The sequence below is a fragment of the Phaethon aethereus genome (assembly GCF_964289735.1).
Source record: "Phaethon aethereus genome assembly, chromosome: 9".
Taxonomy (NCBI): domain Eukaryota; kingdom Metazoa; phylum Chordata; class Aves; order Phaethontiformes; family Phaethontidae; genus Phaethon; species Phaethon aethereus.
Window position 1 is genome coordinate 108,100 of NC_138585.1, and position 21,040 is coordinate 129,139.

The following is a 21,040-nucleotide window of genomic DNA, read 5'->3' on the forward strand; positions in this document are numbered from 1 at the left end:
AGCACAGACAAGCATAGAGCCTGCCCTCATCTCAGCTGCCTGGCAGGTCCATTTGGTGAAAACACTTTCCCAATAAACATCAGGAGCAAACTCCATGCACTTTTGCCATAATCAACGACTGGGATAAAACCCCAGTGTTTTCTGCAAGCAGAGGGAAGGTACACCAGCTCTACGAGAGGTGTTTGTATCACTCATCTGCATGCAACCTCACAACCCAGCTTCGGAACCAAAAGATTTCCTTCCCAGCACTAAGAGGACAGCCCACACCACATCCCAAGCCAGTGGCCTGGGGTACAGCATAGTCCCTACGGTACAGCCTAACTGCGAGCTCCCACTGAGTCCTAAGAGCTCAGGACTCTCCCAGGGCCTCACACAAAGCTCAAGGAAACGAACAGCAGAACTGCACCATTTGGAATAGCTGGCAGAGTTCATGCCCACAGATGCCTGCTCTTGCTAGCACCTCTGCCAAATGGATTTATTTGGTTTGCCAAGACATTCACAGGGGTTTGACAGGACAAGATATTTCTGCAAAGGCTGAGCCACTGTGGCAGCCACTTAGAAAACACTGCTAGCCAAGTGAGCTAAAACTATTAGAAAAAAAAAAAAAACAACCAAAATTTTATTTACACCAAAGAACATCCAGCAGGACCCTCCCTCCCCCAGCCACACGTGCACTCACACCAACTTCTCCCTTCCCTTACATCCGCCGCGAGCTGGGGATCCTGCTGCTGTGCCTCATCTCTCAGTGCTCTATCCGGACCACCATGACCGTGACGTTGTCTGCCGACCCTCGCTGCACTGCTTTGTTGGCCAGTCTGTTACATGCAGCTTCATATCTAGTATCTGCTTCTAGCTTCCCTTCTCTTGTCTGGATGTTCTTATCCTGTTGGGACGACGAAAGACAACACTGATTGCTCCCAGCAAAGCACATCGGTGCAAGCACACGGGGAAGCAAAACAAATAAGGACGACCTCAGGTGTAAGGAAGGATACCCTGGCAGAAGTACATTTCTGCAAGTCAGAGTCATTCCATTTTGTACCCCCTGCACTTGACAAACCCAGCCTCCATGCTGCCTTCTCCTCACCTCCAGGCAGGACACAATGAAGTTCACAGCTTCTTCTGGTGTAAAGACTTTAAAAAGGCCATCACACGCTATCAGAATGAACCTGGAAATCAAGCAGAGACAGGTTCCAGGGCTGAATCTTTGGCTCCCCAGCTACAGCAAAATCCCTCTGAGCTATTTTATGAGTACCCACACTTCAATCCAAAGGGAAGATACTGTAAAGCTCATCTGAAAATCCCTCGGAAGCACCAGAAGTCCTCTGGTGCTCAAGAACCTACCATTCATGGAGCTGAGGCAATTCAAAGTACAGGCTAAAGAGCCAGGCAAACAACGTAAGACCTACATCAGGACATACAGGCAGTCCCACTGACACTGCACCATTAGGCAAGACCATAGACCACACCCTGCTGGAAAGCTACATTATTTCCCTAGGAAGTGCTTCTTTCCTTGGAGTCCTTTTCATCCACATATTTTCCCTGTGAAGTAGCTAGTTCAAGGAAGTAAACACAGCCAGCTTAATACCTTATGTGCATCCCTTTAAATCCTTTATATTTCCATGATCCTGAGGTATGCGATAACTTAATTTAAATAGAAGTATTCAAAAGAGAAGTGAGCAGCTTAACCCAGCAATAGAGGCATAACTGTGATCAGAAAACTCTGACACAAGGTACTGTCGCAGGCTGCATGCAGTAGGTTGAGGGGATACAAAGCCCAAGGCAGGGACAGCTGCCTCCTAGCTCTCCACCAGAGGATGGGAGAGACAGCCTGCTGTGCCCTCCCTGCCTGCACAGGGGATTTTATTAACCAGGAGCCCTAACCAGAGTCACTGGACAAGGAAAACTACAATCATCAGAGGCTGGCCAGCCTGCCAGCGCAGCACATGTCTCTGAAGACATCGTTCCACATTCTGATGCTCATAATATCTTTAGAAATATTTTAGTGATACAGAACTCTAAACCCAGAAAAAGCAGCAGTAATAAAGTTACATTCTCACCTCAGAGGGGTTGCAGGGCCATACTGACATGAAAGCTCACAGCAATTTGTCATTGCCAATCACATGTTAGAAAACTATCTCAAATCTTCAAATATCAGACACAAATGCATGGTATGTGGTATGTGGGGGCACCATGGCTGCTAGAAACAACTCTTGGATAGGACACGGATCCAAGAATTCAAGCCTTAATCAAGTGCTTGAACCCTGGCCTGTGAATTTTTTCAGAGCATGAAGGAAGTCTAAGGCTTGTGTATGTTATCACTGCTGCGAGGCTGGTTTCTCCAACTGGAGCCTTCAAACTATCTTGGCAGAGGGACGCAGCAGCATTATCCCACTATAGTGACAAGGAACAGGAGATGTCAGCAGTTAAGAGCATCATCTAATTCTGGGTGATCAGTCTGAAGTGCCTCAGCCCTAACAGCAGAGCATACAGCATCATGCAACTTGTGCTACTTCTGCTGAGCAGAGCTAGGACACAGCCAACCCCCTTGTGCATGGGCACACTTTACCTGTCGTTGTGCGTGAGTTGGCAGCGTTTGATATCTGGCACGGAGATAACACCACAGCGTTTGTACTGGCCATCCCCGATGGAGCGGGAAACCTCCAGCACTCCTAGGACTCTTCCATCCCTGCACAAGGGAAGAAAACATTGAAAGCCCACCCCACACGTGCGTATCTCACTGCACTGCCTGACAGAAACATTCTTCATGGTGCGTTCAGCTGCCTCTTACAAACCCTGCTCCACTTCCCCAGGAAGCTTAGATCTTCCTTTCCAAGTCTCCTTCCCTTTCTGCATGTTTGTGTGAAGCTTTGGGAAACAACTGGAAAGAGGGAGAAAGAAATGAAGTCACGAGAATTCAAGGCTGTTTTCTGTCTCTCTGCCCTGAGTTACTAAGTCCTGCTTAGCCTAGCCAGCCAGGGAAGTAAGAGTTATATGCTGAGCTGAACTCCCAGAGGTGGAGATCACAGATTATTTTTTGGCAAGGTATAGAAGCACAGAGTGGCAGCAGACAAGACCAGGCCTGAGCACCTCCTGTGCTCTGCCTATTAGTACAGCAACCCCTATGGACTGGCTCAACTGTGGGCACTTCCAAGGAGCAAGAACGATGGCACTTTCTCCTGACCACTTGGTCTTTACTAACCACTGATCACAGCAACCAGTTCTGTGAAACCCAAGTTACAATCCTCCTTAGGAAGCACTTTTGATTGCTAAACTTTTCTAATTAATTGAGTGCTGCCCCAACAGAAGCAGCTTCCCACACTCCACCTTTCCAACAATCGAGCACCTTCTCCCCAAAAAAGCTCTTCTGTGCACTCTGGAAAGTCACAAGCTCATTCATCTCATAGTCCAACCAGCCACACTTGAGATAAAAGCAAGAAGCGAGGCACGTCACATAGAAGAGATCTGAAGCTCACACACTTGGTGACTTATCTCTTGGGCCCAAAATATTGAACCACAGGCAGTGGGAGAGGCTCCCAGGCAGCTGGGGAGATGCTCCCCCAGTTCTGAAAAGAGCTAACAGGCACTGGCCCATCTCTTTCCTGTGTGTAATGATAGATCAGTGCTAAGCATAAGCAGCAGCATGTGCTCTCCAGAGATAAGGGGAATATGGCCCTCCAGACATGGCAACATAACAGAACTGAACCCACCCCTCCCCACCCCAGGGGGGATTCTGCACCAAGTCCTCTCTTGTGAAGGATGCCATTAAATCAAGAAACAGCCTTCAAAGAAGGGAGAGAACCTAGCCAGGGAAATCAGACACAGCTGCTGTGTTTAGCACCAGCTGCCCAAACAGCCATGCACACCTACATGCACAGGAACATTAAGATAATCCTGCTCTGGCTCCAGAAACCTCCCTCCTACAGCAGACCACCTCAGTGCATAAGCTAGCCCCCAGGGGAGCAACACAGACCAACATCAAGGGCTGCTTATGCCCTCTCAAACCAACCTCTAAGAGGGGGCTCTTACAGGACAAGGAGGGAGAGGTGATGCTGCAAGCAAGGAATTGAGTTCTGCTCAATGCCACAGCATGCAGCAAGTGGTAACTTCTTAAACAATCAAGTGCAGTGCTCTAGGTCCAACTCTGTAGGTCAAGCTTAAGCACATCCACGTTTGATTGCACTGCCAGGCTTTCACATAGGTTCTTGCCTTTGCAGCACAGCACCCTTGTCACCACTGTAAGCACCAGCTCTCATGAACCAACTCAAGCCACTGAATCCTTAGACATCTCAGGCATCACTGTGCCTCCCGCAGGTAGCAACAGATTTTCTTTGGGCTCTCATTAGCATGAGTGCTGGGCTCAGGAAACGCCAGAAACTCAGCGCTCTGGCCCAAAGCTGGGCTGGCTCACTCACACCCTTTAGGCACATACCTGACATTTCCCCCAGCTTTCTGTATCCGCATACGCTCCTCATATTGGGTGGGGTTGTGCTCCTTACTGAGGCTTAAGGCTGTGTGTTTCTGATTCTCTTCATTGTAACGACACAGAATCGCCTGTGCTGACAGAAGACCCTCATGAGTAAAGAGCAACAAAACCGCAGCAAGAACTTATTGAGAGCGCGCTAAAAGTTGTAGTGAATGGGGCTACATCTACATCTGGCTGGTGACCAGTCACCAGCGGTGTTCTCCATGGCTGAGTCCTAGGACCAGTGCTGTTCAGTATTTTTTATTGGTGACCTGAATGCAGGAGTTGAATGCACCATTAGCAAGTTCGCTCATGGTACCAAACTGGGAGGTGCTGTTGACTCTCTTGAGGGACAAGAGGCCTTGCAGAGGGACAGAAACAGATTGGAGCATCGCGCAACCATCAATGGCATTAAATTTAACAAGTCCAAGTACCAGATTCTGCACCTGGGATGGAGTAATGCCAGGCACAAGTATAAATCGGGAGAGGAGCAGCTGGAGAGCAGCCCGGCAGAAAGGGATCTGGGAGTGCTGGTCAGCAGCAAGCTCAATAGGAGCCAGCAGTGTGCCCTGGCAGCCAAGAGGGCAAACCACGTCCTGGGGTACATCACACACATCATGACCAGCCAGGCAAGAGGGAGGACTGTCCCGCTGTATTCAGCGATTCACCGTTGGTGCGGCCTCCCCTTGAGTGCTGTGTGCAGCTCTGGGCCCCGTTTAAGGGTGTGAAGGTTCTTGAACGTGTCCAGAGGAGTGCAACAAAAGCGGTAGCAGGGTTGGAAGGCATGTCCTGCAAGGAGTGGCTGGGGACTCTGGGTTTGTCTAGTTTGGAGAAAAGGAGGCTGAGGGGCGACCTCATTGCTCCCTACAGCTTCCTGAGGCAGGGATATGGGAAGGGAGGTGCTGAGCTCTTCTCCCCGGTATCCAGGGACAGGACGCGAGGGAATGGCTCAAAGCTGTGCCAGGGGAGGTTCAGACTGGATGTTAGGAAGCATTTCTTTACCGAGGGTGTGGTCAAACACTGGAACAGACTTCCTAGGGTGGTGTTCAATGCCCCAAGCCTGGCAGTGTTTAAAAGGCATTTGGACAATGTCCTTAATAATATGCTTTAACTTTTCATCAGCCCTGAACTGGTCAGGCAGTTGCACTAGATGATCATTGTAGCTCCCTTCTATTCTAGATACAAGAGAGCTACCACACACAGAGTTGTTTTACTCTATGGGAGAGAACACCGAAATACTCTGCACCCACCCAAAACAAGATGCTTTATAGGAACAGTTGGGGAGCTCATGGCAACTGGGATATCCCACACAAGTACCTCACCCTTCAGGGCAAATAAAGTTCCCTGAGGAACTGAGATGCCAGCAGTGGGCTTCTCCATTCTGCTTACCCGGCTGTCCCCCAGGTTGGCTATGTAGAGAATATTGTCAACAGCTAGGACACAAGTAGCTGTGGAGCCATCCTTCCATGCTGGCTTCCTGAAGGGAACAAAAATGAGATTACTAAGGGGGAAAACAATGTTTAAGAAGTTAGTCACAGAGTGCTCCTTGGGACTCAAGGAAGTGTCACATGCCAACATGCAGCAGTCAGCTAGCACAATCCCCCAGCAGCTGCCTGCAAGCAGCTAGGGGAACTGTTGATGGCAAATAGCAACCCAGACAAGGACAGAGGAGCATGACTTCTAAATGCATGGCCAATGCCCAACTGGTTCAAATACTGCCAGCCACACTCCCCATACCAACCTTTCCTCACACTCAGCTCCCAGGAAAGCTCATCTGTGGCTGGAGCAGGCCCATCCCCAAGGACTGCCCAGAAGCTCATAGGCATCATCAAGAGCAAACAAGCACCCCAAAGTCATCCTCGGGAGTCTCCTTCTTTGCAGGAAAAGGCAGGCACAGCAAGGACTGCAGCAGCGTTGCCTTCCTTTTCACTTCCCTTCCTTTTTTTGCAGTACCCCTGCCTGCCCACCTCAGTCCTCACCACCCCAGCTAAGCAGCAACACCACTCGTTCAGTCACTCTCCTAATATTTAACTTGCTGTAGTTAAGCTTGTATCTCTAGAGCTCTAGGTAAAATGAGAAGCATTTCTTAGATTACAGCTGCCAGACTAGCCCTGCCCACAATGAAGCCTGGCTAGCATGCCAGTCTTTACCAAAACTAGCTTTGAGAGAGACTGATTTCTAGACATATTTCATCCATTTTTTTCTAACTTTGAAGGTGTGGCTGAATGAAGATCATTCATTTCGTCATCAATACAGCTATCGCTAGTGATCCTTTGTAGTGCCTTTGTAATAAGTCCTATGTCTGACCAAATGGAGACTGCTTTGGGAATGACACCGTTGTGACAGGCTCAAGGAAACTTCTTCCTTTTGCCTGGTCAAATTTGTTGATCTGATTAGGCTTAAGAGACTGAGCCAGTTTGCAATTTACTTAGAATTGAAAATTTGCAGGGAATCTCAGAACCAGATGCATCAACAGTCTTTCCATCTGTGTGAGAGATGTCACTATGAAATCAAAGAAAAAAAGAAAAAAACAAATGTGTAAAGGACCGGTAACAAAGTGACTGTACTTTAAATGCAGTCTACATCTTCCCTAGTCCACACAGTTGGTGTCAGTTCAGCAGAGACTGAGAAAAGGTAAGGATGCTCGCACTCAAAACCCGGCTGGGAGGCAGGCTGGCATTCATCCTACAGAAAGTAGCTGCTATGCTTTTCAGCTTCGTTTTAAAAGAATCTGTTAGAAACAAGCTTAAGATGAGGGACATTCTTTTTCAACATCTCTGTTTTCAAAAGAGGTGAAGAAAGCAAGACAAACTTACACTGGGAGAGTTAAGTCTTTCAACACAGGGCATTAAAAATTACCTCAGAGATGTACTCCAGCCTGGCAAACACATACTCACTAAGAGGAATGCAGCTCTAAAGAAAGCTGCACACAGCAGCACGCAAAGCACTGCTCTACAGATACCCTCCTGCCACACTTCAATGCTGTTAACATAGAGATGCCATCTCAGGCAGTACGGGATAACTCAATTCAACAACATGGTAAGTCTTTAAAAAGAAGGCAAATAAGACACCCTGGTAAGGACAGAGGTGCATTCTTGGTCATGTTTTGGTTCCTTCCTTTACCACAAACACGTATTTTAGTCTAAGGGGTCCTACAGACCACTTACCACAGTGTAAGACCAGAACATGCCATGATCTAGCTCTAGCAGGCACTCAGCTGGCAGAGTTACAGCCTAGTATAGCTAAGCTGTATGGGGTTTTGCCAAAACATAAGACATGACTCAAGGTTTCCTCTGCCTTGCTCAGATCTAAGGCCTGCGAGATGCAAGCTAAGAAATACAAATGTATGGGAAGCATTTACACTTACTGGCTGGATGCCTGCTTTAGAAACTCTTCATCTGTGTGTTTGAAGGTATCCAAAAGGCATCTCTTCACAGTTTTCTCCACGCTGACTACCTCACCTGTCAGACAGGGAAAACAGCAACTAAGCTCCAGCTGAAACATATCTGACCTATGCCAGTCCCTCCCTTCACTCATGCAACATTCATTCAGGCAGTGCATCTCTCAGATCCTGTGCAGAGTAGCTGGGGTACATCCTGGGCTCACGGTACCAAAAGTTTGCATGGTGGCATGTATGGAGAATTTATGACATATCCCTCTTGCCCATCAGTGTACTTTCACTCTCAAAGCAGCACTGCCAAAACTGGCCACAGTGTATCTCACACTTGCTTAGCAGTTCACAACTGGCCACTTGTACCCCTGTGTCAAAAAGGCTTCCAGCCCTCTTCCCCGGGAGACAGCGCAGTCTTGCAAGCCCACTGGCTTGCAAGTTGGCAATAAAGGAGGGGAACTGTAGAACTACACCCAACAAATCCGTTTCCCTATCCACTGCCATAATGTCAAGGCAGAAAAGATGACAGTTGTCCTACAGCCCTTATTCCACTCCTCTCACCTTTAGGAAATTTCTTAATCAGGTTTTGGTGCAGATTCTGTGCTGCAAATTTTGAGGCTCGGACTCCCCCATGGCCATCAAAAACAGCAAAGTACGAGACACGTGTGCTGTGAGGGAACAAGGAATAGCAGAAAGGGACTAAGAAAAGCCGTTAGCCAGAGGGTGGGATCTAGTACATTCATCTCCCTAACACCCTGTCCCGTGTTAGCCAGACTGAATAAATACTGCATTCCAAGGCACGAACAACAGTGGCAAGTCCCTAAACTCACACATTCAGGCATTTACACAGCTTACGTGTGCAAGCACTGAGCTGAGACCTTTCTTGTAATTTTCCACCCCTCAAGAAAATGAAGGGCAGAAGAGAGTTTATAGACCACAACTTGGCATAAAGCAGCTAAACATCTCACCTCATGGGCACTGCAACTCCCCAGCACTACACAGACATCAGTCTAACCACTCCTACAGTTCTTTCCATGCCTAAACTTGTTGAAACCACACTACAGGCAAGAAACTCACATGAAGCTCTCAGGACAATATTAGTTCAGAAACTAAATTCACTATCAGGATGATGCTTGAGAGCATTCCTTTAAATATACACACTCCCTCTACATAAACTTACATGTATTAATTTGCTAAGAGATTTAAACTTTTCAAATGAGAGAAAATGTTTTCTCTTCTTTGAGCCTTTTCCATTGCCACAGTTCAGGTTTTTACACACTGTAAAATCCCCAAGGCAAGGCCTGATTACTTATAAGTAAACTGGGGGTCTCTAGACATCCACGCTTACATTTGGGTAACAGAGGCTCAACATCCAGAGTTACTTGTCCCTTACAATCCTTGTGAGGTCAGTGACTAAATCTGCTGAGCATGACTCAAAGGGAGGTATTTGTATTTAAAATAATCCCGTGATTTGCCCAGGAACACAGTTAATGATTCAACCTAAGTCTCCCAATAACAAGCCCAAAACCACACACCATGACACAGGTGTAGTCAAGCGCATCAACCCCTCAAACCAAAAAGGATCATATCATGGGCTTAACTGAAGCAAGCAGGAGCTCCTTCACCCCTGTGATAGCTGCCATCCACAGCTTTATTCTGGCAGTTGGGGCCCACTTACATTTGGGGGGGCAGAGGCTGGCATTCCTCGGTGATATCATTTAAGATGACATGTGCGTCCTGCATATCTTCTCTTTCACCTTTCCTCTCTGCCACATAACCCTTCAATCCAAGAACGCCCACTGACCCTAAAGGGGAACAAAGCAGACACAAGCATGCAAATCAAACTCCTCCGTCTCCTCACCTCAGGCTAAAAACCACTAAATCAGTGACAACTTTTCAGCTTTCAGAACCCAATCCTGGCACTGCAGCAAAGTACGTCCCTTGTACTGCAACAAAACATCTGGCAACTTCTGCTGAGCAGCATGTATTTATCTTGCAACATGGGTGTAAGTGCCCCCAAGGTCAGCAGCTATAAAAGCCGCTTGTCTCCATTTTGGCAGGCAGCTGTAGCCAAAGCAGGACTGCTGTGCATCAGAGGGGGTTTTTACCAAAAAGGGGCTGGGAGGCAGGGGAAGCATGTGGCACTGAACCTGCAGATTAAACAAAGCACAGCTTTGAAGAGGGTACTAGGGACAGGATATCAGGGTCTGTTGTTTCCAGAACACATCCTTTTCTTTGTACCCCTGAACACATCTTATGCCAAAAACTGCAACATAACCCATGGGCACCTGCACTGAAGTCAAATGCCCTACATGTAACAGCAAGTTTCTCTCTCTGGCTTTCTCAGCAGCCGCCCAGTGGAGAGATTTGTGGCAAAGGAAACTGGTGTGGCTCTAGCTTTCCAGAGGTTTCACAACCAATCCCCCTCTTGGCAGCACAGGAACTTATTCTGCAAACGCTGAGGTGCTTGCTGCTCAGCTTCTGCCACTTCAGCAGGACCAGTAAGAAGGCCTGGCTGAGGGAAGCAGAGAGTGCCAGGGATCTCGAGGGGCTTCCACAGACTGCCGCAGCAGTTTGTTCCCTCCAAGAGGTTGAAAATGCAAGCAGACTAAAGAATGAAAGCTTAGCTGTGGTCTGGACTTACTCAGCCCAATGTCAAAAGTACAAATCGAGTACATTTGTTTTCAAACTGTCTGAAAACCTTTACAAACTTTCTTTTCCACAAGTTCTTCCCTGCCATTCTTCTCTTCCTTCTCCAAGGACTTTCTCTTCTCCCCTTTCCCATGGCTCCCTGATGAGGAGACCTGCTCAGTAGCACTGGAGGCTGAAAGAAAGCAAAAATGCAGCTGGCTGAAGTCTTCTAGCTCTGTTTTACTTGCACAAATTCATCAGCAAGTCCTTTTATACCAAAGCACTCTCAGGAGCACGTGCTCACACACTCACACAGTATTAAGTGACCGGAATTACTACTGAACAAGACATACTAACTGATGACAACTTCACTCAGCTTGTATAACCCACAGCACACATCACAGTCTAACCCAGCAAGCGCCAATTTGATCACTTTACATTGTGTGACCCTACCACAGACACAGTACACTTGTGTTTGGCTGGCAGGCTGTGATTCTTCCCACCAACCCAGAAACAGTTTGTTTCCTAGCTACCAGGCTTTTTTTGCAGTTAACTGTTCAGGAAATTAACATCTCAGGTTGCAACACTTAGACTTTTTTGAAAATTATTATTATTAGTAGTATATACAAATTGTGCCCACAACAATGGAAAGAAGTGTGTTTTATTACTCTGAACGTGCTTATTTGTTAGGCAAGTTACAAATTAAAGCTAGTAAAATACGATTCCTGTGATGTCAGAACCCTAGCCTTTTCCCTCTGGAGATTCATTCTCGTATGCTATAGTGAATTATCTCACCTCCTCCCAAGTGCTAGTAAACACCTGACTGCATGCAGAAAGCCTTTCCAGACTAGCATTCTGGTTTTGAAGACATTTACAGCTAGGAACAAGAAGGTAGTCTGTGCCCACAGCAGAACAGCAACAGAAGCCAGGGCAGTGGCAGCACCAGGCCAGCACTGCCTTCACTCTTAGGAAGCACATGCATACTTTCACTCCCAAAGTGGGGACCTTCCAGGCAGAGATGATGGGGGTCCCCAAAAGACATATGACAGATGTACTTCTGGGAATAGACCTAAGTTTACTTTTAAAGAGTCAGAATTCTGATTCAAATAATCAGGGCACAAACATATGGCCAGGACTAGTGTCAGCCAACCCAGGCACCAGGTTAACTTGCTGTGCATCCAACACAACAGGCTATATCATTAGGTTTTCCTGAGAAGGGCAGGTCAGCAGAGGCTTGGTGAGCTGACTCAGCGCCTTACCTGTGTCACTGCTGCTGGCTGGTGGAAGATCATCAGAGTAAAGAGCCTCCTTTTCTTGGAGCACAAGAAAAAGGCAAGAAGAACTAAATACCTTTGTCACTTTGAGGGAATAATGCTCTGTGCAGGCCCCTCCTGAGGTGCAGAAATTATAAAATGCCAATTTACCAAAGGGAGCCAAATTTCAACTTCTGTTACTGTATGGTGGGGACAAAGTGAGGCCGTACATTTATTTCAGGGTATATTTATATGGAACATATTACGGAATATATGTGGAACATCTATAACATTCTGGTCATCCCACAGCAGTTTTATCTGGTTATCAAAAAAAAAAAAACCAAAACCACAAGAAGAGGAAAGCAGCTGCTCCTCTGCACACCAGTGCTGATAACCCCACTCTCTTTATCCTGTCTAGCAAACAAAAGAGTTTACACAAGTTTCATCTCAAGAGATACTGATACAGAAAACACGGGAAGCCAAGATAATGGCAGGAACGGAGCACCCATACCTGAGTCAACACTGCCGGCTGGTGGGAGATCATCAAAGAGCAGAGGCTCATTCTGGGCTTCCTTCCCTGTAAGACACCAGGGCAGAGTCAGGACCTGTTGCAGGTACTCAGGGGTTGGTTTCTGGAGAGTGAGCACAGGTGAGATAACTGAGGAGAGCCTCAGCTACCCTTCTCCCATGTCTAATTTCAACAGCTCCTACATGAGCAAAACAACCACTGCCTGGGGATGATGTGAACTTTTATCTTGAAGACAGCTTTTGTTTTTTCTTTTCTACCTGTGTTAACGTCCCTCAGCAATCAGATCAAGATGTTATAGGATGGGAAGAGCCCAGAAGGCAACAAATTATTTCAGGTAACAGCATTACAGTCCTCCACAGACCCACAACCCGCAGCAGCTCTAGACCAGCTCTAGCATGGCCTAAACCGCATGGCTAACACTGCACCTGAACGAGTCCCAAGGAAAAAGAAAACCATTAAAAAAACCCCAAACCCTACAATTTCTCCAGCGATTTTTAAGCCACCCTGCCCCGTTCCCAGGCGCTGGTAGCCCTCAGTTGCTACCGCCGCCCTCGGGGCACCCAGCCGGGCGCGGAGCCGGCACCTGCCCGCGAGGGGCTCGCTGCCCGCCACCGCGCTGAAGTAGGCCCGGCGGAGCCCGCGGCCTGTCAGGCCGTGCCTGAGTGAGGCCCTGCCCCGGGGCCGCGGGGGGCGGGGCGGGGCGGAGCAGGGCAGAGCCCTCAGGGGTCGCGGCCCCCTCACCCGCCGCCGAGGAGCCGGGCTCCGGGAGGTCCCCGAACAGATCCATCCCGCCGCCCCACCGGCAGCGCCACCGCCGAGGCCGCTTCCTCCTGCCCAGGCGCCGCTCCGCCCCCCGAGGCTGCCAATCTCCCCACGAGGCCAATCAGCGGCCGCAGACCGGCCGGAAGTAGGCTCGCGGCCCAGCGGCGGCGCGGCGGGAGCGGAAGGCCGCCGTGGTTCCCGCCCCGCGACGTGCCTGTCAATCCCACTGGCGGGAGGCGTGTCGTCCCGTCAAACACCCCCGCCAATCGGAAGGCGGGGCCGCCTTGTCAATTAATCCCGTTGTTTCGCGCCTTACTCTCCCAGGCTGACCAATCAAGTGGCGGGGGGGGGGAGGAAGGGGGGGGGGTGTCTGTCTGTCTGTCTGTCTGTGTCTGTGTGTGTGCCCAGCTCCGCCCTCCTGTGCCTACCAATCGCTGGCGGGGGTGGCAGGGCACCCGTCGCGTGCCCTTCCGGGCGGGAAGGCGCCCCCTGGCGGCACCAGCACGGTGGCGGTGCCCGGTGCGGCCTACCCAGCGTGCCCAGCGCCGGCACAGCGCCCTCGCCCGCAGCGCGGAGCGGCTGCGGGCATCTCCTGCTGGCGCTGCTGGCCTGGAGGCCCCGGCCCGCCCACCCGCCCCTGGAAAGAGAGCTCAGTGACGCGGGGGTGTTTGCGTTAAATGCCACATTTATTTCAGAACCGAACAAGCCTCGTGCGCGCGGACGGCCGGGACCCGAGGCGCCAACCCCCGGGGAACATGGCAGGGAGGGCACAGGGGCACCGCCATCACCGGCAGGAACCAGAGGGCATGAAGGGCGGCCTCCCTCCTCTGCAGGCCCCCAGCCTGCCCACCCTCCACGCCACCATCTGTGTGAAATTTCCCTCTGATGGGCCTCACGGTTGTGCCTAAACCTTGGGTTTGCATTCCTTACATGTGGGGCTGTGGTGGTAGAGGGGACAGGTAGACAGGGGCCTGACTGGAGGTGCATGTGGTGCTGGCAAGAGTGGAGCTGGTAAGACAGCAAGGGTGGTCCACGAGCTGGGGACATCTTGCAGGGATGCTGTGGGCGTCCAGTGAGCAGCCGTGTCTCCCTCAGCCCTGGAGTGTGGCGGCCCCCAGCCAAGCCGTCTGCTCTGCAGGTTTGCTGGCCTCAGGCACATTTCAGCTTTGGCTAGAGAACGCCCGTCGCATGGCTGCCCCTTGCCTGCCACATGGGCAGCACCACCCAGCCGTGGCCAGTGAACCCGTGTCTGGTCCCTGGCAGACGCGGGTCCCGTCTCCGCCAGAAGCTGTCTCTGCCCTGGAAGAGCCTCCCTGCTCCCCTGGTGCACCCAGTGTTTCCACCCTAGCCCCTTATGTTGAAATTTGGGATGGCACCAACTAGTCCTTGCACAGGGCATAGGAGCTGGGATGTCAGTACCCAAGCCCCTGCTTCGCCCTGGCCACAGCTCTGCCCCTCTGCCCTGGGCACCTCTCCCTCCATAAATGGCACAAGTTGGCCTCCAGGTCTCTAAAACAGATCACAGGGGGAAAAAAAACCACAATTTGATGGGGAGCCTGTCCTGGGTGGGCAAGGTGCTGCCTGCCAGGGGAGTGGGGCTGGGAGGAGTACCCCTGCCATGGCTTTGGGCCAGAGCAATGGGGTGAGACACCCTTGGAGCTGTGGCAAGGCTGGCAGAACCGGCAGGGGCTCAGGAGTGATCTCAAAACCCTGTGACCTGAAACCCAAGATGAACAGTGCTTGACGTGCAGTGAGGGGGGCCCATCAAGCCTCTGCCCGTCTGCCATGTCCCATCCGTGCCCACCATGACACGAGCATAATGAGAAGACGGCACCACGTCCGACATACACACACACACACACACACACACCACAGACAGTGTGGGGAGGTGCGTCAGAGCCAAGGCGCAGCCGTGCTGTGCAAGGGGAGGTCAGCCACGAAGGCATGACAGCGAAGCTAGGGGGTGCCTGGGAAATGCACAGAGGAAGATGCTCGCCTTCCTGCCCGGAGCTGTGCCGGCTGCTGCCGGCTGCTCGGGAAGCCCCAAATGAAAGCATCCCCCCATGGGTGAGAGATGGGAGAAGGAGGAGAGGGAGAGCTGCTGCTGGGGGAGGTGGGAAGCGGTGATGGTTAGAGGAGAAGGTCCTTTCGGTGAAGCCACCTCCTCCACAGGAAGCCCCCTGGATTAATGTGCCAACGGAGTCAGGGTGGGAAGGAGTTGGGTGCTCACTTCTACAGCAGGGGAAGAGGAGTGGGAAAACGCCAGCTACAAGAGTAAAAAGAAGTCTCATCCCCACCATGACACCCCCACACCGATCTCTCCCCTGCCCCTCCGACATGCTTCAAGCCTGTAATCCTGCCAGGAGGACAAGGGATGTGACAGCCCTTTTGGGAAAGGATGACAAAGATCCTGTGGATTGGGATGGTCGTTCCTAGCTCTGGCTCCTGGGGAACTTTCCCACCTGGCTTTGGAAGCGGCCACGTGAACCTCCGCAATCCCCGCGGGGATGGGATCCTTGGCATCCTGCCTTAAGAGGCAGGGAATCCCTTTGGACAAGCCCCCCAAGGGCTCCCAGGCCAGGACAGTGAGGTGGCCCGCCTGCTTTTGGTTGGGAAGGACAGGCCTGGACAAGGTGACAGGCAGAGCTGTCCCCAGAGCCCTCTTTTTCCCTCCAGCAGGACCAAGCTCTGAAGTGAGGTGACCCATCTGCATGGACATGTGTGCCCCGGCCAGCCGAGGCGGCAGGCTCCCTCCTGCCAGAGGTAGATGGGGCAGGTAGGAATTGCCTCCTTTGGGAAGACATGGTGGGCTGTCCAGCCACCGCTCAGGGGAGAAGTAGTTTAAGCTGCAGGGGTGGCAAAGCAGAGGGTTGGGGAAGGGTGGGAAGTGAGAGCGAGAGCTCCACCACCGCCAGACACGTGCCAGGGATGTCCCAGGGAGGCATCTCCAGGACCCTGGCCCACCACCAAGGCTCTCCCCTGCCTGGGGGAGGCGTTGTCCAGGGGCCAGGTCCCAACTTCCGGGATTTTTGTGACGTAAATAGAAATAAATACTTTATAAATATCGTCTTAAACTACCGACACCTGATCTTACCCTGCCATCTCTTGCAGAAACATCAATGAACAAGGAAATCCCCACACCTAAACTACCACTTTCCCTTTGCGTGGAGACAATTTCTCCTGCTCTCCCACCTCCGACCTTTACTGCACTCCCACCTCTGTAGATCAAAGACCAGCTTTTAGCCGAAACTGCCCTCCTCACTTCCTCCCCTCCGACACGGACCTTTCTGGAGCATTACAGATGGTGTGACATGAAGGTCACCCATGGGGGGACGGGCAGAAGATGGCACGCACACAAGAAAACCTGCCCAGGCAGGTCCAGGCTTTTGCAGCTACGAACGGAAGTGAGTTTCCCCCGTGAAGGTGTGAATCGAGACAGATCCTTCCATGGAGCAGACAGCTGGGGCAGCAGATGGTGTGAGAGATCAGACGTTAACATGGGGAGTCTTGAGACAGAATCAGCTACCTTGATCCTGTTGGCAGATGGATGAGGTGGAGGGTGTTTTTCAGGTTAGATTCTCATCTGGGCTGTTCTCCTTCTGGACAGCTTGGATCTGATTTGGAAAACAAGGGACAAGAGGTGTCAGAGATATGGACAAGGAGAGGTGTGGTCCCCCGGGTTCAGTGTCCTGGCTCCAGACTGGTACTTGAATCCAGACAGAGCTGGAGGCACATGGGATTAATGTCTCTTTATCCAGAGCACACAATTTTCTGGGCATTTACTCCTATTCCCCTAGTACTGCCGCTTGAGATGCTCTCAAGAACTTTGTGAGATGCTCAAGGACAGTGAAGGGCCAGTGTCCCTGCTGCCAGGCATGGATGTTTCTTTGAACTCACCACAATGCCTCTGTACCAGCCAGGATCTGTCCCTAGATCATTTAAGTGGTCCCTAGATAGCATTTAAGTGGTGAGGAGCTGAAATCAAGATTAATACGGTCCAAGTTTTGCCAGCTGCGAGCCCATCCAGGCACAGCTCTGCACAGCAGGTGCTTGCTCCCCATGCCTTTCAGGGGGGGCTGCAGCAGGGAGAGCATTGGGAGCACAGCAGGGAGCATGCTTGGCTGCCCGCAGACCCCCCACCAACAGCTTCCTTACATACCCCTTCCCCCAACTGCCCCCAGTACCTTATGGACCCAGCCAGGAGGGGGTTGAAGGCATAGAGCCAGTCGTGCATGTCCTTGTCGCTGCTCGCCTGCAGCAGGATGCCCCGGTGCTCCGTGCACACCGCAAATGTGTTCGGGGTCTGCTAGGGAAAAGCCGGGGCTGAGTCCCTCGCCCGAGGGTGTACACAGAGTGGGGCTGGCTCGCGGCACCGTACCTTGAGCATGGCCTGCTGGTCTTCACTGTACTCCACCTGGGCCTTGGAGAGGTTGAGTATGGCCCTCTCAACCGTGTCTTTGTCGGAGTTGTAGATGTAGACATATGGGCGCCGGACCACCACGAAGCGCTTCACCCACCCATTGGTGTGGGGCTCCAGGAAGTGCAAGTAGCCCTTTTTGGAGACGATGGGGCTGCAAAAGGGACCAAGGTCAGGGTGGGACATGGACTGTGGGGAGGTGGCAATGGTAGGGCATGGTCCCCGCCAGCCCCAAGGCACTCCCCTCGCTGGCTGCCCCAGTTGCTCCTACCTGACCCGGATCTCCTGGATGTCAGGCACCAGCAAACGCTGGGGCTCCTTCTCCTCCTCAGGCCGGCAGGCTGGGGACTTCTTCTGCTCTCCTTCAACCACAGGCTCCAGGTCAGGGCTCTCTGCCCTGGAGGAGACCTGGGGGGGTCTGGGAAAGGAGAAGAGACCAGGGTGTAGGCAGAGTGGGAAAGGAGAAGAGACCAGGGTGTAGGCAGAGTGATGGCTAGGGAACATCCATCAACCAGGACCACATCCCAATGTGTACCACTGTATGCCCTGCTTGGGGGATGCCTGGGTGTCACCTGAACCTCCCGGCTACCTTCTTACCTGACCTCCATGGCATTGTAGCGTCCTTCCACCAGCGACGGGCAGGTCAAGGAGGGGGTGAGAGTGGTGACCCCGAGAGCTGGTATGGAGGGGTCTCTCATCAGGGTCATGGACATTTCAGACAGCTGTGGAGGAGCAGAGGTGCGGACTCGAGTTTCTGCCTGAAACTGAGCACTGGCAAAGGACCAGGCACCAGCTCATATAGGGAGAGGCAAGACCTCTGGCTGGCGGGGTCCTCTCCTGGCACCTCTCCCAAGCGCCACCAGCTCCGGTAACACAGGGTGAGCAGAGGGACCAGGGACCGCTCGCGCCATGGTGCCTGTCTGGCTCACGCCCAGCCAGTCCCCCCAGCCATGCATCCCTCCCAGCCGCCACCAGCCCAGCAGAGCCTGGGGCAGCAGCCATACCTTGCTCTCGCTGGCACTAATGCAGACGTGACTGTGGCTGTACTCCCTGTTGAAGGTGTGTGTGAGCAGGCGCAAGCACTGCAGAGAGGGGAGGAGGAGGAGGACAGTGAAGCAGGAGGCATCTTCCTCCACCCCCCGCCTCCCACTCCTCTTGGGCTTTGTCCTGCCACAACCCACTGCCACCCTGGGGGAGCACCTTCCCGGCTTCATCTCTGTGAGCTGGGGATGCTGCAGGATGGTACCTTCACAGCCAACTCCTTCTGCCTCTCGCTGGGGGTCTCGACGGGACAGGTGCGGCCCTCGGGGGCCCCGTCGACAGAGAGCGGGGAGGAGACGCAGGAGGTGCTTCGGGACTCAGAGTCCTCACTGGAGCAGGGGGACAGGGTCTCCAGGCCCAGGCGCTGTGTTGTCTCCAGCTTCTCACGCAAGAGCAGGTAGTGCCTTGTCTTCTCCACCTGGGCACAGGCAGCCAGGCTCAGGGGTGGCCCCTTCCCCCCCCACCAGCATCCTTTCGGGACCATGCTTCCCAGGCCCCATTAACCCCACCTGCTCATTAGCTTCAGGTTCGCTGGGACCCAGGTAGCAGCAATGCACAGGAGAGCACCAGCTGCACAGCCCCACTCCCGCCTCCTCCCGTGACCAGGAGGGCTGAGACACCCAGCGTGGGGAATCCCACCGGCACCGGCAGGGCAAGGGGCTGAGCTGCGAATTGCACTGTCTCAGCCCAGACTCTTACTTCTTGCAGGAGGCTGAGTTTCTCCAGCTCCCATTGATGGTCAAGGATGAGGCTGTCACTGCGGGGCCGCCAGCCAGCCAGGTTCTCCTCTCCCCGCACATAGGCTACAGAGGTGTCCAGCACGCGCCGGCGCCGTCTCTGCATGCCTGTGGGGACAGACACATGGCTGGGGGACAGGCACACAGCCGTGACCCTGACTGCCATGCCACGATGCCTCCTGGGCTCGTGGTGAACACGCAGGCAGAGGCATGGCACCTACCTGGGCTGCCGGCGTCAGCCACACGGCAGAGGCTGAGCTCATAGACTCCCGTCACACGGTTGCTGTGAGCAAACGAAGGCGAGGCATTACTGGCTCTGCCCCATCCCCATGCCCTGGTTATTTCACCCAGGCTGCTGGGATGCCCCAAGAGGGCTCCAGTCCCCAGACAATGGCTCTCCTCCCCTAGAAAGGCAGGAGCATCCTGGTACCTCTCAGAAGCCCGCAGGCTGCCACTGCCAAAAAGGTTGCGGATGGAGCGGGAGGCAGGAAGCTTGGCATCCCGGGAGTAGAAAACCATGCAGAAGTCTTTGGTGATGACGGCGGGCTGAGTGCAGTTCTCCATCTGCAGCAGGGCGGGGGGGAGGCATCAGGGGGGCTGTGACATGGCAGCCCAGTGGGTCTCTTCCACCCCTGGTACCCAGTGGTTTCCACTCCCGCGGTCCCACAGGGCCCCCAAGCACCAAGTTGAATCCTGCACCCCATTAGCATTGGTGCTGGCTAAGGAGGGGTTTATGCTGGCTGCACCCCGATGGTGGATGAAATACCAGACTTTTTGGCATTAAAATGGCCCCGACTGAGGTCCTTGCCTCGATGTAGGCGGAAAGGGTGATGTAGATTTTCTCCCGGTACGGGGTGACACGGTTGAGCAGCAGTGAGTTGTGCATGGAGCTATCCCACGCCGTTTCAAACTGGTAGAAAGTCCTGCCAAAAAAAATAGCAGAGCTGGTAAAACAACCCCCCCAGGACCCCAAGCGAGCAAGCAAGGAGATGCCATCGTCCCCACCCGCAGCGTTGCAGCAGGCCTGCAAGGACACATGGACATGCACGCGCAGCGGGGACAGATGGGGACAGCCACTCCAAAGGACGCAGGCTCAAGGCAAGGAGGGACAAGGTGTGGCAGAGGTGGGACATGGCACCCTTGAAATGGCCAACAGGCCGGGGTTTTGGGGAGGAGGGACCACAGGAGGAGTGGGGGGCTCAGCTGGGGTGCAGGCAAGGCAGGGCAGGCTGGGAAGGCAAAGGAGGGTGCATGACCCATCCATGTGCTTGGAATGGGGGGCTGCCACCCGCAGCGCGCCTGGGTCAGGTCCCCACCATCCAACCTGGGCACGTAGCACCTCCCAGCCCTGCCAGGCGCGGCTGTCGCCATTCGGGTGACAAAGGCCAGAAGGGAAAGGAGGGAGGATGCTCAGCACTGGGGGGGTGCTGCCAGCCTGCCCCTGGGAGAGCAGCCCCCTGCCAGCCAGGTCCTCTTCCCCAGGGCTGCATCCGTCTGCCAGTCCTGAGCCCCAGCCCCACCGCCATTTGGCGGCTGGCCCCTGTTGGGCTGTCTCCTCCAGCTCTTGCTCTGCCCTGATTGCCAGCCCTATCCATCCCCATTCCCACTGGGCTGCCTTGCTCCCCTCGCTTGTTTTCCATGGCTCCCAGGCTGGGAGAAGGAGTGGGGGACACCCGGCCCCACTTGCCTGGTGCCTACAGAGTCCTGTAGAGGATGGCACAGCCACACAGAGCAAGAGCGGCAACTGCCCTCTTTGGGTCAAGCAGTCGAGAGTGAGAGAAGCAGGAAGCAGCTCCGGTTCTAGAGCATGGGGGATC

General features: G+C 53.0%; 2 protein-coding genes across 3 annotated transcripts in view; both read right to left on the bottom strand.

The window, feature by feature from the left end:
* Positions 1-179: 179 nt before the first annotated feature.
* Positions 180-13,053, bottom strand: ILKAP (ILK associated serine/threonine phosphatase; the record flags this gene model as incomplete). Of its 2 annotated transcripts, none has more annotated exons than XM_082003373.1 (12): positions 180-883; positions 1,085-1,166; positions 2,567-2,686; positions 4,430-4,551; positions 5,852-5,939; positions 7,830-7,923; positions 8,415-8,521; positions 9,532-9,658; positions 10,555-10,677; positions 11,744-11,797; positions 12,249-12,314; positions 13,008-13,053. In XM_082003373.1, the coding sequence occupies 12 exons, from the start codon at positions 13,051-13,053 to the stop codon at positions 743-745; spliced, it is 1,170 nt and encodes a 389-aa protein (XP_081859499.1). In that variant the 3' UTR covers positions 180-742. The 2 variants fall into 2 exon arrangements, with proteins under 2 accessions (XP_081859499.1, XP_081859498.1); XM_082003372.1 differs by having other exon boundaries at positions 12,243-12,314.
* Positions 13,054-16,599: 3,546 nt separating this feature from the next.
* KIF1A (kinesin family member 1A) overlaps positions 16,600-21,040 on the bottom strand; it is a gene marked incomplete at both ends in the record, with an annotated part of 20,313 nt that continues 15,872 nt past the window's right edge. The window contains 11 exons of the mRNA XM_082003427.1: positions 16,600-16,642; positions 17,213-17,331; positions 17,407-17,599; positions 17,717-17,863; positions 18,043-18,167; positions 18,450-18,527; positions 18,692-18,904; positions 19,186-19,331; positions 19,445-19,506; positions 19,654-19,787; positions 20,032-20,146. Coding sequence (XP_081859553.1) covers positions 16,600-16,642; positions 17,213-17,331; positions 17,407-17,599; positions 17,717-17,863; positions 18,043-18,167; positions 18,450-18,527; positions 18,692-18,904; positions 19,186-19,331; positions 19,445-19,506; positions 19,654-19,787; positions 20,032-20,146 — 1,375 coding nt within the window. The remainder of the gene's footprint in view (positions 16,643-17,212; positions 17,332-17,406; positions 17,600-17,716; positions 17,864-18,042; positions 18,168-18,449; positions 18,528-18,691; positions 18,905-19,185; positions 19,332-19,444; positions 19,507-19,653; positions 19,788-20,031; positions 20,147-21,040) is intronic.